This window comes from Dermacentor albipictus, chromosome 1 (genome assembly GCF_038994185.2).
Source record: "Dermacentor albipictus isolate Rhodes 1998 colony chromosome 1, USDA_Dalb.pri_finalv2, whole genome shotgun sequence".
Classification (NCBI taxonomy): Eukaryota; Metazoa; Arthropoda; class Arachnida; order Ixodida; family Ixodidae; genus Dermacentor; species Dermacentor albipictus.
The window spans coordinates 198,088,533-198,100,670 of NC_091821.1; the positions used below are offsets into that span (position 1 = coordinate 198,088,533).

The 12,138-nt window shown below is 43.9% G+C and overlaps 1 protein-coding gene across 4 annotated transcripts in view; it reads right to left on the minus strand.

Moving 5' to 3' along the window:
- Window positions 1-3,928: 3,928 nt before the first annotated feature.
- Afg3l2 (AFG3 like matrix AAA peptidase subunit 2) overlaps window positions 3,929-12,138 on the minus strand; it is a 133,583-nt gene continuing 125,373 nt past the window's right edge. For all 4 annotated transcript variants that reach the window (XM_065433513.1, XM_065433512.1, XM_065433515.1 and 1 more), the window contains 2 exons: window positions 9,651-9,845; window positions 3,929-4,471 (listed from right to left, as the gene is read on the minus strand). In XM_065433513.1, coding sequence (XP_065289585.1) covers window positions 4,226-4,471; window positions 9,651-9,845 — 441 coding nt within the window. In that variant the 3' untranslated portion in view covers window positions 3,929-4,225. The remainder of the gene's footprint in view (window positions 4,472-9,650; window positions 9,846-12,138) is intronic.

Sequence of the window (12,138 nt, forward strand, 5' to 3'; positions counted from 1 at the left end):
TTACTATAAATGTATCTAAGACGCAATTAATCTGCTTCCATAATCCTTTAAGGAAGGTAGCCCTTGACTATCCTCTTGTTTTGTATTCTTCGGATTGTTCAGCTTGTTCTTGTAGACCATTACAGTACTCATCTGTTGTAAAATATCTTAGTTTATATCTTGACAGTGACCTTTCTTGGAACAGCCACCTTGCTTACATTTGTAAAAAAAACTTCGCGCCGTATCCTGTCTATTGCACCATATAAGGTACTACATGCCCTTATCACTAAGGAAAACTATAACACATGCTTTAGGCTACAGTCTACTCCGGTATGGAATAACAATTTACGGGCACTGTGCTGTCCGCTGGCACAACATAATAAATGCGATACTGCGCTCCCTCTTAAGAAACATATGATCTGAACCTGAATGCTGATACAGACAGTTTCAAAGTACTTTCGATGCCAAATTTCAACGATCTTTTAATGCGAACGGTTCTTTTAAAACACTTCTGGTCCAGTCAATTCCTAGTTCCGTACACAGCTTCCCGATGCTAAAGGCCCAGGGACCCCTTTTGGAGGCCACGTTGTTCCACAAGGTACGGCACTAGAGCTCGGGCCCGTTATGTGCCAACCTACTGCAATAAATTACCGCACAGCACCTTCTGTGCAAAAACGAAATATAAGTTAAAGAGACTGCTAAGGCATATCTGATCGTAAAGGCGTACTTGTTTCAGTTATTTACCGTTATTGCTTGTGTTCGTGCATGTGACTGTGCAATTCCTTTGTACCATGACGGTTAGTGTGGTATATGGTTATGTATTATCTCGTGGTAATTTTTGTTCACACGCATTGCTGTACTTCTGTGTTCCATTATGCTCAATGACATTTATTTTCATACACTGTATAAATTCTAATAACCTTTTTTGGTGTTCTATGCTTCCGTTCGCTGCTTACAAGTGGTCTATCAATGTACCGTGAATGGTTTTGCTGCCTGCCAGGTGCTGCCGCTCAAGCCTTCAAAGGCTTTGGCAGGCCTGTATGAATGTACTGATTTGATCATTGGCAATAAAGGTATTATTATTATTATTATTATTATTATTATTATTATTTATTATTATTATTATTATTATTATTATTATTATTATTATTATTATTATTATTATTATTATAGGCCGTGTGGTTCTCTCGCGAAAAGACGGATGCCATTGCTGACACCATTGGTAATGAGCGAGTTTATGCTGCTGTACTGAATGATTCTCTTCTTTCCCGTTTGATGCAGAGGTACAGTGCTTCTCTGGAATTAACAAATGTGTCCGCATAACATTACACACAGACCCACCATCTACGGGAATCCCACCGGCAGCGTTCGGGAACGGTGACCAATGTACATGTTAGCACAGCGCTGTGTCGCCGCTTGCCGCTTATTGTGTACGCACGTGCCGTGCGAAGTGAAGAGTAGTTAACAAATCGCTACAGGGTCACAACTATAAGAGCGGTTTCCTTCGTCCTGACTGGCTATTTGTTTAAGTTCAGATCCATCGGTACAGGGTGCACGAACACGACGGAGTCAGGCGTAACCCAACCTTCGCTACACCGGGTCAACATTGACTCAAACTTCACGTGCACGGCTTGAGAGGACTGAAGCTCGTGCATTTCAACTTCGAAGGCATGTCAACGCATTTTGACAGCGAATTATTATATTTACGAGTGAATGAGGTGCAGTTATCGCGTTGTCGGTTCGACGGCTGATCGCGTAGGGTTCGGTCAAGCTATCATGGTCGGCACGCTGACTTTTTCGGTGCCGTCGACAAGAAAACCAGTCGCGCTATATGACAACTCGCACCCGTCGGTTGCGTCGTTGTTGGCCTATTATGATCAGATGGTCTCAGTGACACAGTGCTGAATAGTCGGCCAATCGTCAGGGTCTTGTCGGTCTCGCATCGACCCAGTGTTACCACGCCTTAAACGAGTGCACGAAGTCAGGCACGCGCTGCCACCACCATCAAAAGTGGGCCCACGCTGCAAGAACACTGCGTCAGCAACGTGTTTTTGAAGTGTCGTCCAAGTGTAACGCAGGGCTTTATCTATAAATTTGACATCCGTCAATACAAGGCGGCAACTACGTGGTTCACGGTGCAGTCCGCACGAAGCCCTAGCCTTTCTCCGTTTTAAAGTGGAGTTGCAGTCTTACGCTACGCACGTTTTTGGCACTGCACCGACGTCGAGCTACCAGCAGAGCGTCCAAGCGCGTTTTTTTCGGGGTACTTTCCCCCCCGATATCATGCCGCGCGCGCGTCCCTTCCAAAACGTTTCGCGACTAATCCGCTAGGGCAGGGCGCATGCACCGTCGCGCCGTGAGAAAAGGCGGATTGTGAAGTTTTAGTCCTTGCGTTGCGCTTGACCACGCAAGCGCTGCACAGCACGAATCTGGCGAACGGCGGGAAGACAGCCGAAGACCTCTGTCAAAGTTGTCGTGAAAGTCAACCAGGTGGCAAGATCGGATTCGTGATTCCGGAACCATAAATTTGCCACGTCCATCAAGTAAAAGATCATATTAGTGAGCTTGGCGCAGTTGTCCCACTTATTATAGGCGTTTACACGATCATATTTGGCGAACCAGTATTCCATGTCGTGCTCCTTTGTTCCGCTAAATATAACAGGATCACGCCGACGGATGATGCCAGGGCAGACGATGGCCGTGGACACGGGAGCAGCAGCCTGGGACCGTCCCGGATCCTCCATTTCAAAAGCTGGTGCTAGCGCCCGACTGCGGAGTTCTAGGATCTGGAAGAGAAACCCAGCACCTCCACCAAATACAATGGGGGTGTTTGCCTAGCAGCACTTGTAGTTTTGCAGCGCTGGGCCGAAAAAAAAAGTCGGCAGGAGCTATGGCAAGCAAGCGCTTCTCAATCTCGTCAACTTTCACCAGCACCATGCCCAGTGCCTTCAGTACAATATATCTGTACACCGGGAGAGAGAGATGGCTTGCCCCCCCCCCCCCCCCAACTCGAAAAATAGTTGGTGTGCCATTATATATAGCATTAAACTTCATTAATTGACATTCATGTACAAACATCAATTGCGTTCTCCCACATGCCAGGTAGTCCATTTCTGCCTCCTCCTGACATAACTTGCGTGTGTGCCACACGGACAAGTCAATAACGCTGGGCAATGTGTCACCATGAAGCCATAAAGTAGACTACACTGAACCAGTTTGTGAACTTATATACTTTTCTTTTTCCCCGTAGGAACCAGAACTGAACCAGAAAGAAATCCGAGCGTGTTGAACCTGAACCAAACCGGCATTCTTTTTTCAGTTTTACACCCTGCTTTAATTACCAGTAAACGCCTGTTACTTTGAATGCACATCGTTATGAGCGTAAACGAGTATGTGCGATTGTGAGCAGAAGAGAGTGTGAGTGCATGGCAGTGCAGGCTTGTAGATGTGACCGTAAATGCAACTTTGAAGCAAGCTGATATTGCTCTGCATCAGTAATCCTTTTAGTGAGCTGGTAATCCACGAGTAATAAGCCTGCGAATTCCAAGTCAAATAGTAAGTTGGCGATACCATTAGACGTAATGTCGGATCCCATGATTCTATTAGTATTATTGTGTCTGTAATTGTGGGAATCCAAGAGAGCCTGAGTGAGTGCAAGTCTGTAAGTCTCTGGTGACTATGAGTGAACCTGGTTTAATCTGATCTTGGTGAGTAACTTTGAGTGAGCCTGGCTGAGGAGAATTTTGGCGAGCCTGAGTCCAGGTGATTACTAAGAAAAAATACATCCCTGTAATGGGAAAGGTGTCAACAAACCAACTGTTTGATGGTCAAGGGCAATGTTCTTGTTTTTCATCATGCAAAACTACTAAATAGTGAATATATAAAGGATTGAACTACTGCACCCTCTGTTGTTTACCAAGGCAAAGCAATTACGATGAACACATGAAAATAAATGAAACAATTTATTGTCACTTAATTCAACAGACCACACTAACATGCAGACAATGTAACGATGCGCTGCTGACATGCTATTCATTCACAAATACTAAGCACTTCAGCATGCCTATTTTTACTTTGTGATGATACGCTCCTCCACATGAAAAAATTTGAACTCTGTACATTCTATCAAACAAAAACCCACGACCCAGAAAATGGTCACCACTGGGCATATTAAATCTTGCCAGCCTAACACACAAAGAAAGTGAAGTAAGGACAATGAACAGCACCAAAAATGAAAGTGACAAAGTCAAGAACTAGCAGATTGTTGTTTCTGGTCTTTATCTGGGGAGGATGGCTTGCTCGACTTAGTGTCCTCCTCAGGTCCTTTGTTCCATGACTCAAGGCCCTTAGGTAACGTGGTATCTTCTTCAAAAGAGCCAGTTCCTTCAACAAATTCCTCATACGTTGACTTTTCTGGGAAGGGTCTTTTGCCTAGCAATTCAATCATGTCATCTCTGCTCAAGATTTCCCTCTCTAGAAGGCGCTTTGCAACCTGCAAAGAGAGAGTGCAAGCAGTTCAGCTGCAGCATCCACTCCAACAAGCTCGACAAGTGCATACAATACTTGTTGTGATGGGGGGGGGGGGGGGGGGGGGTTCACTTACAAGAATAACCACATAGCTGGACCAATAAAAATAATAAACAGCCAATTAGTTTTCAACAGAAAGGTTCTAAAAAGGGGCAATGTGATGGATGCACTTCACAGAAGCAGTCAAATTCTTGAGGCAACAAAACTGAATGAGGCCAGTTTGTGATGTAAGAAATTACAACAACCAATTTTTATGGGACCTTTCTTTTTATTGCAAGAGAAAGCTTACAGGTCCAAGTGACCAATCCTGCATGGTAATGCGGAAAACCTTGCGAAACATTTTTATAAAGATTTTTCTATCTGTAGTCACCATTGTGTTTACGTAGCATGGCCAGAAACAGTAAACGGTGAGCATGATAGCGATTTTACACCGGCACTGATGGGAAGCAGACGAGTGCAGCACTAGCTGTAAGAAATAAATCTTATGTTTATAAAGCTAATGCTCATGTGGTTCGCACTAAGTGAACTTAAATTATTTCTGCAATAGGACATAATAGCTATGTGCTTTCGTGGTTTCCTGTGCAACTGCTTTGGTCACATACCAGTCAAGCCAAGCATTGGCAGAGCCAGGAAGGGGTTCAGGGAGTGGAAACCCCCTCCACTTGAAATTTTACGATGAACCCCACCCCCCTCCCTCTCTTCTTTCCCAGGGAACAGAAAGTTTCAAGAGATGGGCTCAGAAAGATCAACATGGATGGGAGGGAAAGCTTGAATATGAAAGCAAATCAAGGGCTAGTGGTGGTCCGAAGGGGGGTAGGAGAGAGTGTCATGGGGGGCGATCTCCGCTCCGATGCACATGGACAAAATGACTTTGCCGTTGCACCAAAAACAAGTAGGCAAAAGGTGCATCTGTATCAGATCACGTTTGATTGGGGGAAAAAGCAACTACATTTGTGCTTGTCGGAAGAAAGAACTTTGCTTGCCGCACGGGCGATGGCTGCCACCTGAACAATGGCCACAAGGCCGATTATTACTCAAAGTAAGCTGGTGACTACGCTACTAAAGCCAAGCCCTTTTTTTTAGTAGGAGTGTGGTGAATACCAAAAAGTATTAACATTGGAATTTTGCAAACATGCACGTGAACCGTTTAAGGAAGAGACATAAAAACACCTGAAGGAAAGTTTATCAGTCATCGAAATGTGCAAAGTACACTGAGAACAAGAACACAGAACCAAAAGAAAAAAATTATTGCAGAAGCTTTTGAGGCAATAGGTTTGTTGCCTGTGGGCAACACCCGGCAGAAAACTTGAAGCTCGCTTCACCCGAAGCCATGTATGGCTTCCTGTGAAACTTGTACAGACAGTTCTCGTCAGATGTGAAACAGAGGTGTACAATGCATTTCTGCTACATTACCTCTGTGATACCGCTGCAACCAAAGATTTTGAATTGGCCTTTCTCCTCTGACCATGTTTTCAAAAGAAAGCAAGTCGTCTGCCAAACTTCTTCCTTACGGAAATGACTGTGTACCGTGCATTGGGTGCACACCTGAGGAGGCCAAAATTAATCCGGAGTCCTCCACTAAAGATTGAGAAATCCAGAAGAAACACTGGGGTGAGATCGCCACAAAAATCTCGCCACGTACTTCTCACTGGCTTGCACGAGAAAAGCCCAATGTTCATCAGGCTTGCTTTTTTATGCGAAGTTTTCAGACATCCTCCTAGGCATCCCGGTGCTCCACTTAGTGCAGCGGAAGTTCCCTCGCGAAAACAAAGCCTCGGAGGGACTGAAGCAGGGCACCCTGTGAAGACATTAAGACAGCCTTCCCTACCCTGTCATCGCTGCCGTCACGCAAGCATGTTCACAACAATTGCCTCATTGGTTAGAAGCACTTCGTTTGCAAATCTATAGCAGTACGCTTTCTTTCCACCGGCAATGTTGTGCATTGCCTATGATCAGCGGGCAGATCAGCCATCTTCCATTTCGGCGGCAAGTCAAACGAGGCTGAGAAACCACATGGCCAGAAACGACTTTGCAGCAACCAACAAAGATGAGCCAGGGTGACTTAACCCATTGGCAGAACTGCGCAGAGTGAGGGGCCAACAAGCAATCTGGGAGCAGCGCAGCCACACAGTGGAGTGATGCCAGCACAGTTGGTGCGATTCATTCATGTTTCGTGGGGTACCATGGTGTAGAGCTATGGGCGCAGCCCATTCCTGTTTGGAGGGGTGGACGGGCGACGGGAGAGAGGCGCACAAGGCTGGTGATGCAGAGATGGCTGGAAAATGAGGGCACGGCGACCAATGGGTTGGCGGACAATCATTCAGCAGCTGGAATTTTTTTCTTTTTTCTTTTACAGGATTCTACATTTCATTATCTTTTGGCAGACACCCAGCAGCCAGACTTCCATCATTATAACCGATAATGCGGCATGGGGGCATTGTAGTAAGCAGGTTAGTTCACCATAGGAAACACAAAAATTGGCGGTGGAGCAGCCTCTCATTGTTATAACCAATATATTGTTATAAGTGGGTTCGACTGTATTCAGTGCTGGCTGAAGACATTTAGGCAAAAACTCCATAGTAAAAACCAAAGCTCACGAGAAAAAAAAATTTTTGTGGTGTGTTGCCTGTATGCAACACTCGTCCACAAAGGATTAAATGAGCATAAGAGCATCTGTGTGAAGCTTTCAAACTATGACCGGCACATACGCTCAATGCATAAAGATCAAGCACATTATGTAGTTACCACAAAATACTCCGCTAATGACATGTATGGTGATCCGACTTGTCTTGCACGCTGCCTGCAAAAAATGCTTACGATATATACTGCTTAATACCCCAAATCAATGCTGTCTCCACTCTATGGGGCTCAACATTGATATACCGTATTTATTCAAATATAAGGCGAGGTTTTTTTCTGAGAATCCTTTGCCTCAGTCACCCCCCCCCCCCCTTTATACTTGAGGCTGACGGATTTAGTAACTGTTTTAACTCATTTCCTACCGTGGGGAACAGAGGTGTATTTTGTAGGTTACGCCTTTTTTTTTTTTTTTCGGAAGGAACTACTGCACTCAATATTTTATGTAATACATAAACGAAAAGCAGAATGAATGCACTTTTCACGTGTCATAAAAAAAGATATATACAGTCGCCAACCAATAAACCAGACACCGATAATCCGGACATGCTTGGTAATTCGGATAGCTTCGCAGCACGGCCAATGGCACCATAGACCTAATATGTAAAGAGGACCGATATTTCGGACAGCCGCCAGTTCTACACTCGATTATCCGAACTCCATCCATGGTTGTGGTATATGCCAACTCTGCCACCATTATCTTCTCTGGCAACCTCGAAGAGTCATCAAGTATGGCCTCAGAGATATGAGACATAAAGTATGGCCTTCGAGATTACACGCCATAGAGTTTCTAAATAAATACCTTAGAGGGAAATGTGGTGCTAGTGCCTATGGGGGCTCTCCTGAGTGTTGTCTCAACCTACATGGAAATGATGGGAAGCACAGGCTTCGGATTGACTTCGATCTTTAGACTAGTGGCATTTGCTTGCGGCGCAGTAAACTAAGCTATACTCAAATATTATTGCATAAAATGTAATTTTATTTCTGCAGTATCTTATATAAAGCACAACACATTACATAAGCTTTGTATGACTTTGAGATTGAAGCACGGTTTGCCACCAGGGCACACCAGGGTATGCATTCTTCTGCAATTTTGTTCCCGATTTAGCGCCAGAGAATAATGATTTATTTTTACAACAGCAATAACAACTGTGCATGTACTTATATAAAAATACTCGTGAAGTATTTATTGAAATAAACGTTTTGTATGGTAAGAAAGTGTTGCACCTTTAAGAGGAATGCTAAAAGTGTCGTCTGCTATGACGCCGGCTCTCTGTAAGCGCGAGACTTTTCTCTTAGACGACGGGCACTTGCGAACTCTCTCGCTCTTTCGAAAGGCTGCGTCGGCTGTCACGATTGCTGAAAGTCTTCAAATACTTTTAAACAGATCTGCTGCACTGCTAGCAGGGGTGCTTAAGGCCTCCTACAAGTATGCTTAATTTTATTATGTTGACGTACCGCTTCCAAAGTGTTACGGCGTGTCTTTGCACTTACCCATTTTGCGACACTACACTACAGCCACGAAGCAGCAACCTTTCCTACAAGTAAGTTCGTGTTTCAAAGTCCTAAAACATACATTTCAATGAGCCTTAAAATGTAAATGAAATCATATTTTTTGGATACATTCATTATTTCAGACATTCAATAGTTAGGACTCATTTACGTTCCCTGTGGGCTCTGGATTATTGGTCACCAACTGTAATGCCAGAATCAAGATTGTGGGATAAAATTCAACAAAGCTTGTGAATACACGCTTGTATCTGCTAAGAAAAAAATGTAACAAAAATTATGAGATATACAAAATGTATTGCCGTCCAATAGGCACTATCCCCGAAAAAAATTTTCAATTCTAAGTCAACCTCCCCACTTCAGATTTTCAAATAAAAAAAATGGGTAGAATTACAATAATGTAAATACGGTAATATGGTGGCAGCAGCGCCACATTTCCAGCAATCCAGATTTTAAATGGCATCACAAATTGTAACAATTGGGCAGGGAGGCAGTAACATATTTTTGCACATTTAACCTGCAGCAAGAATTACAAAAAATGTAACCCAGAGTACGAGTTATATGCAAATTTTTCTTTGAGGTGTGGCTTCATGGCATGGCAGCGGACACTGCCATAAAGCCACACCTGAAGCGAAAGTTCTCACCAATCCAGTTTTTTTATCTTCTAGTCGGGAGCCCAACCCTCTCCACGCCTCCACATGTTGAAGCACGCTACCCTCCTATTTCACGGTGGCCATTTTGCATTTTGCTTGTGTTAGTAATTAAGTATTTCAGGCAATCACCACCAAGTGTGAATAATCCATCGGCTACTTTTTATCACCTTATATTAGTGTGCATACTTAAGTTCTTATTTTGGGGTCCCCCAACAGGCACCCTCATCTTTTAATCATGACCGCCTTATAAATCAAACAAATGCGGTACTCCATACTTAAAAAGCCAAGCCAAACATCACCAACAGAGCTGCCTGAGCTTCTCAACTCTCAAGGATGAAGGCCTACCTTCTCGATGTCTGCTTTATGCTCCAGCAGCAATGCCATAGTGCGGTCATAGGCCTTCTGCACCATCTTGCGCACCTCAGAGTCAATCATCTGCGCTGTTTCTTCACTGTATGGCTTGTCCAGCACCATGTCACCAGGTTGAGGCATGTCAAAGCTGAGGTTGCCCACTTTTTCATTCATTCCAAATTGTACTACCTGCAAAAAAAAAAAAAAAATCATCACAATGAATAGGATTCAATGAACGAGACAGCATAACAAAACGAGATGTCATAAGAATTCATCACAAGGAATAGGACTCAATAAACAATATAGCACATCAAAATGAGATGCAATGAAGTTAAATAAGTAAACCTAAAAATAAAGCATACAGGCCGGTACAGTAGACTTCAGTTAATTAGATTTTAAGGTTAATTCAATCCCAACCAAAGGTCCTGGCTGCTGCCCATACATTTCTAGGAGACCAAATGTTCATTATTTCGATTCTGAAGTTAGTGTTCACCACGTAATCCTAACTTGGCTGTTCATCATGCACGTGGCCTGACCCTTATAGTGACAGCAGCGTCCATCTGGGTGGTGCTTAAGGTACAGTGATTGCATTGAGCACACGTCATCTCCAGTTGAAAATGCCTATTTTTGACCTGGCACAGGAAGATTTTTAAGCAAAAACAGTTGCTCACAATAAATTATTACAGTATTTACCCAATTCTAACGCGTGCCCTTTTTTTCCAAAGGAATCCCTCTGGAAACTGCTTGGGCAGTGCAATTCGATACGAAACCAAAACTGTATTCACAACAGCCTATTGTCAGAGTCAGTCAAGTCAGCGCGATAATCTGCTGACTTGACTAGCTCGCCATTATCATCACAAGATGGCAACAATGGAGAGCGACAAAAATCTCAAATGGCACGACAATGAGGATGCAACGCTTTCAGTCTTATTACGAAAGCACAATTGAACTACAATTATTTTACACGTCAAAGGGCCCCTCACCATGTCTGACCATTTTGAGCTGACAAGCGCAGAACATACATTCCACAATAGCAATTGTGTCTGCAAAGTATTACATCGCTACGCGCTGCGGAAAGATCTGAAATTTCAATCCAAACGCCGTTTCCCTCTTCACTCACGGCGGCCGCGCTCCAAGCCGGACGGTGACATAATCATGTCCGCAGTGCAACGTCGCTCGTGGTGACACGTGACTTAAAGAATTATTCAAGACATCTGTTATCTGTGCGATCTGTTGCCTGAATTGACAAATTGAAGTTTAGAAAAATAATGAAACCCACAAACTGAATGTCTGCGTGTTTTTTGTTTTACCTCGCACTGAAGCAAGAGAGATGTACTTCCGCTTCGTCTGTTTGTTCCCACGGTCGTGCAGTCACGTGTGCAGGTACTGAAACTATGCCATTTTCTACCGTGTTCCAGTGCGTGATCACGCTCTGGGATCTGCTTTTTCTGCCTCAGTATTCGTGTAGGACTGAATTATACCGCTAGTCATGCTTCCTTGTGCACAGCACGCAAAATCGTGCACTACGCGAACAAGACAACAGCTCACGCACGACGCTGTCAACGGAAATGCGTAGCGCCGGAAAAAAAAAAAAAAGAGGAGCAAAAAAAAGAAAAAAGGAAGGCGGGGCCTGTGACGTATGTGTCGTGCGATCCTCGAGGTCCGGTATGGGAGAACGCAGGGAAGGAATTTCGCTTGCGTAGCCTAGATGGGGCGAGTGGAGAGAGCGTCTTCCTTGGCAGGGGAGCCCGCCTTCTGAAATCATGGGTTTGTGGCACTGAAATATTTCTATCTCGGCTATTAATAAACAGACTCAAAAAATTTTTGCAGCAGAACGTTCCCTAGAGGACATGTAACAACTCCCAGTGCATAACCAAAATTTGCTATAAGGCCTGGTGAGGGGCCCTTTAAGCTAGTGTCAACAAGTCGCATCACGTTTCTTCGAGTTATGGAGAATTATGGGCGTCACAGGACAAACTAACAAAGTGGTTAATCTAGGCTTGGGCCACCATATTGTTTGCAATTGTAGTGTAGTATAGCATATATGCAGAATATCAAACATGCTATGGACCGTACGCAGGAATACATGTTGGGGCTCTTCAAAGAAAGCGATTAAGTGCTGTCTGAGAGTGATGACAATGTACATTAAGTAAATAACGTTTCTTTCTGTGAAGGATAAGCTTAGTGGTTTAGTCTTTTTCTTGTTGCCAGAATTGGAGGCAACTACATCTTTCTTGCTAAAAAAAATCAGGTGCACATTAGATTTCAGCTTTGTTTAGGAGCTTCAATGTCACTTCTATGTTAGTCTTCCACTTCGAACCCATAAAAGGTGGGTGTGCATTCAATTCAGAGATGTGTTAGAATCAGGGCAAATGCTGCTAACTGAATCACCAGTGTATTTTGGTGTTTTTTCTGCCTCTCGTTTAATTCGACTTGCCCGATAATCCAACCCATTTCGCCAGTGCTGTCATGATCGAATTAA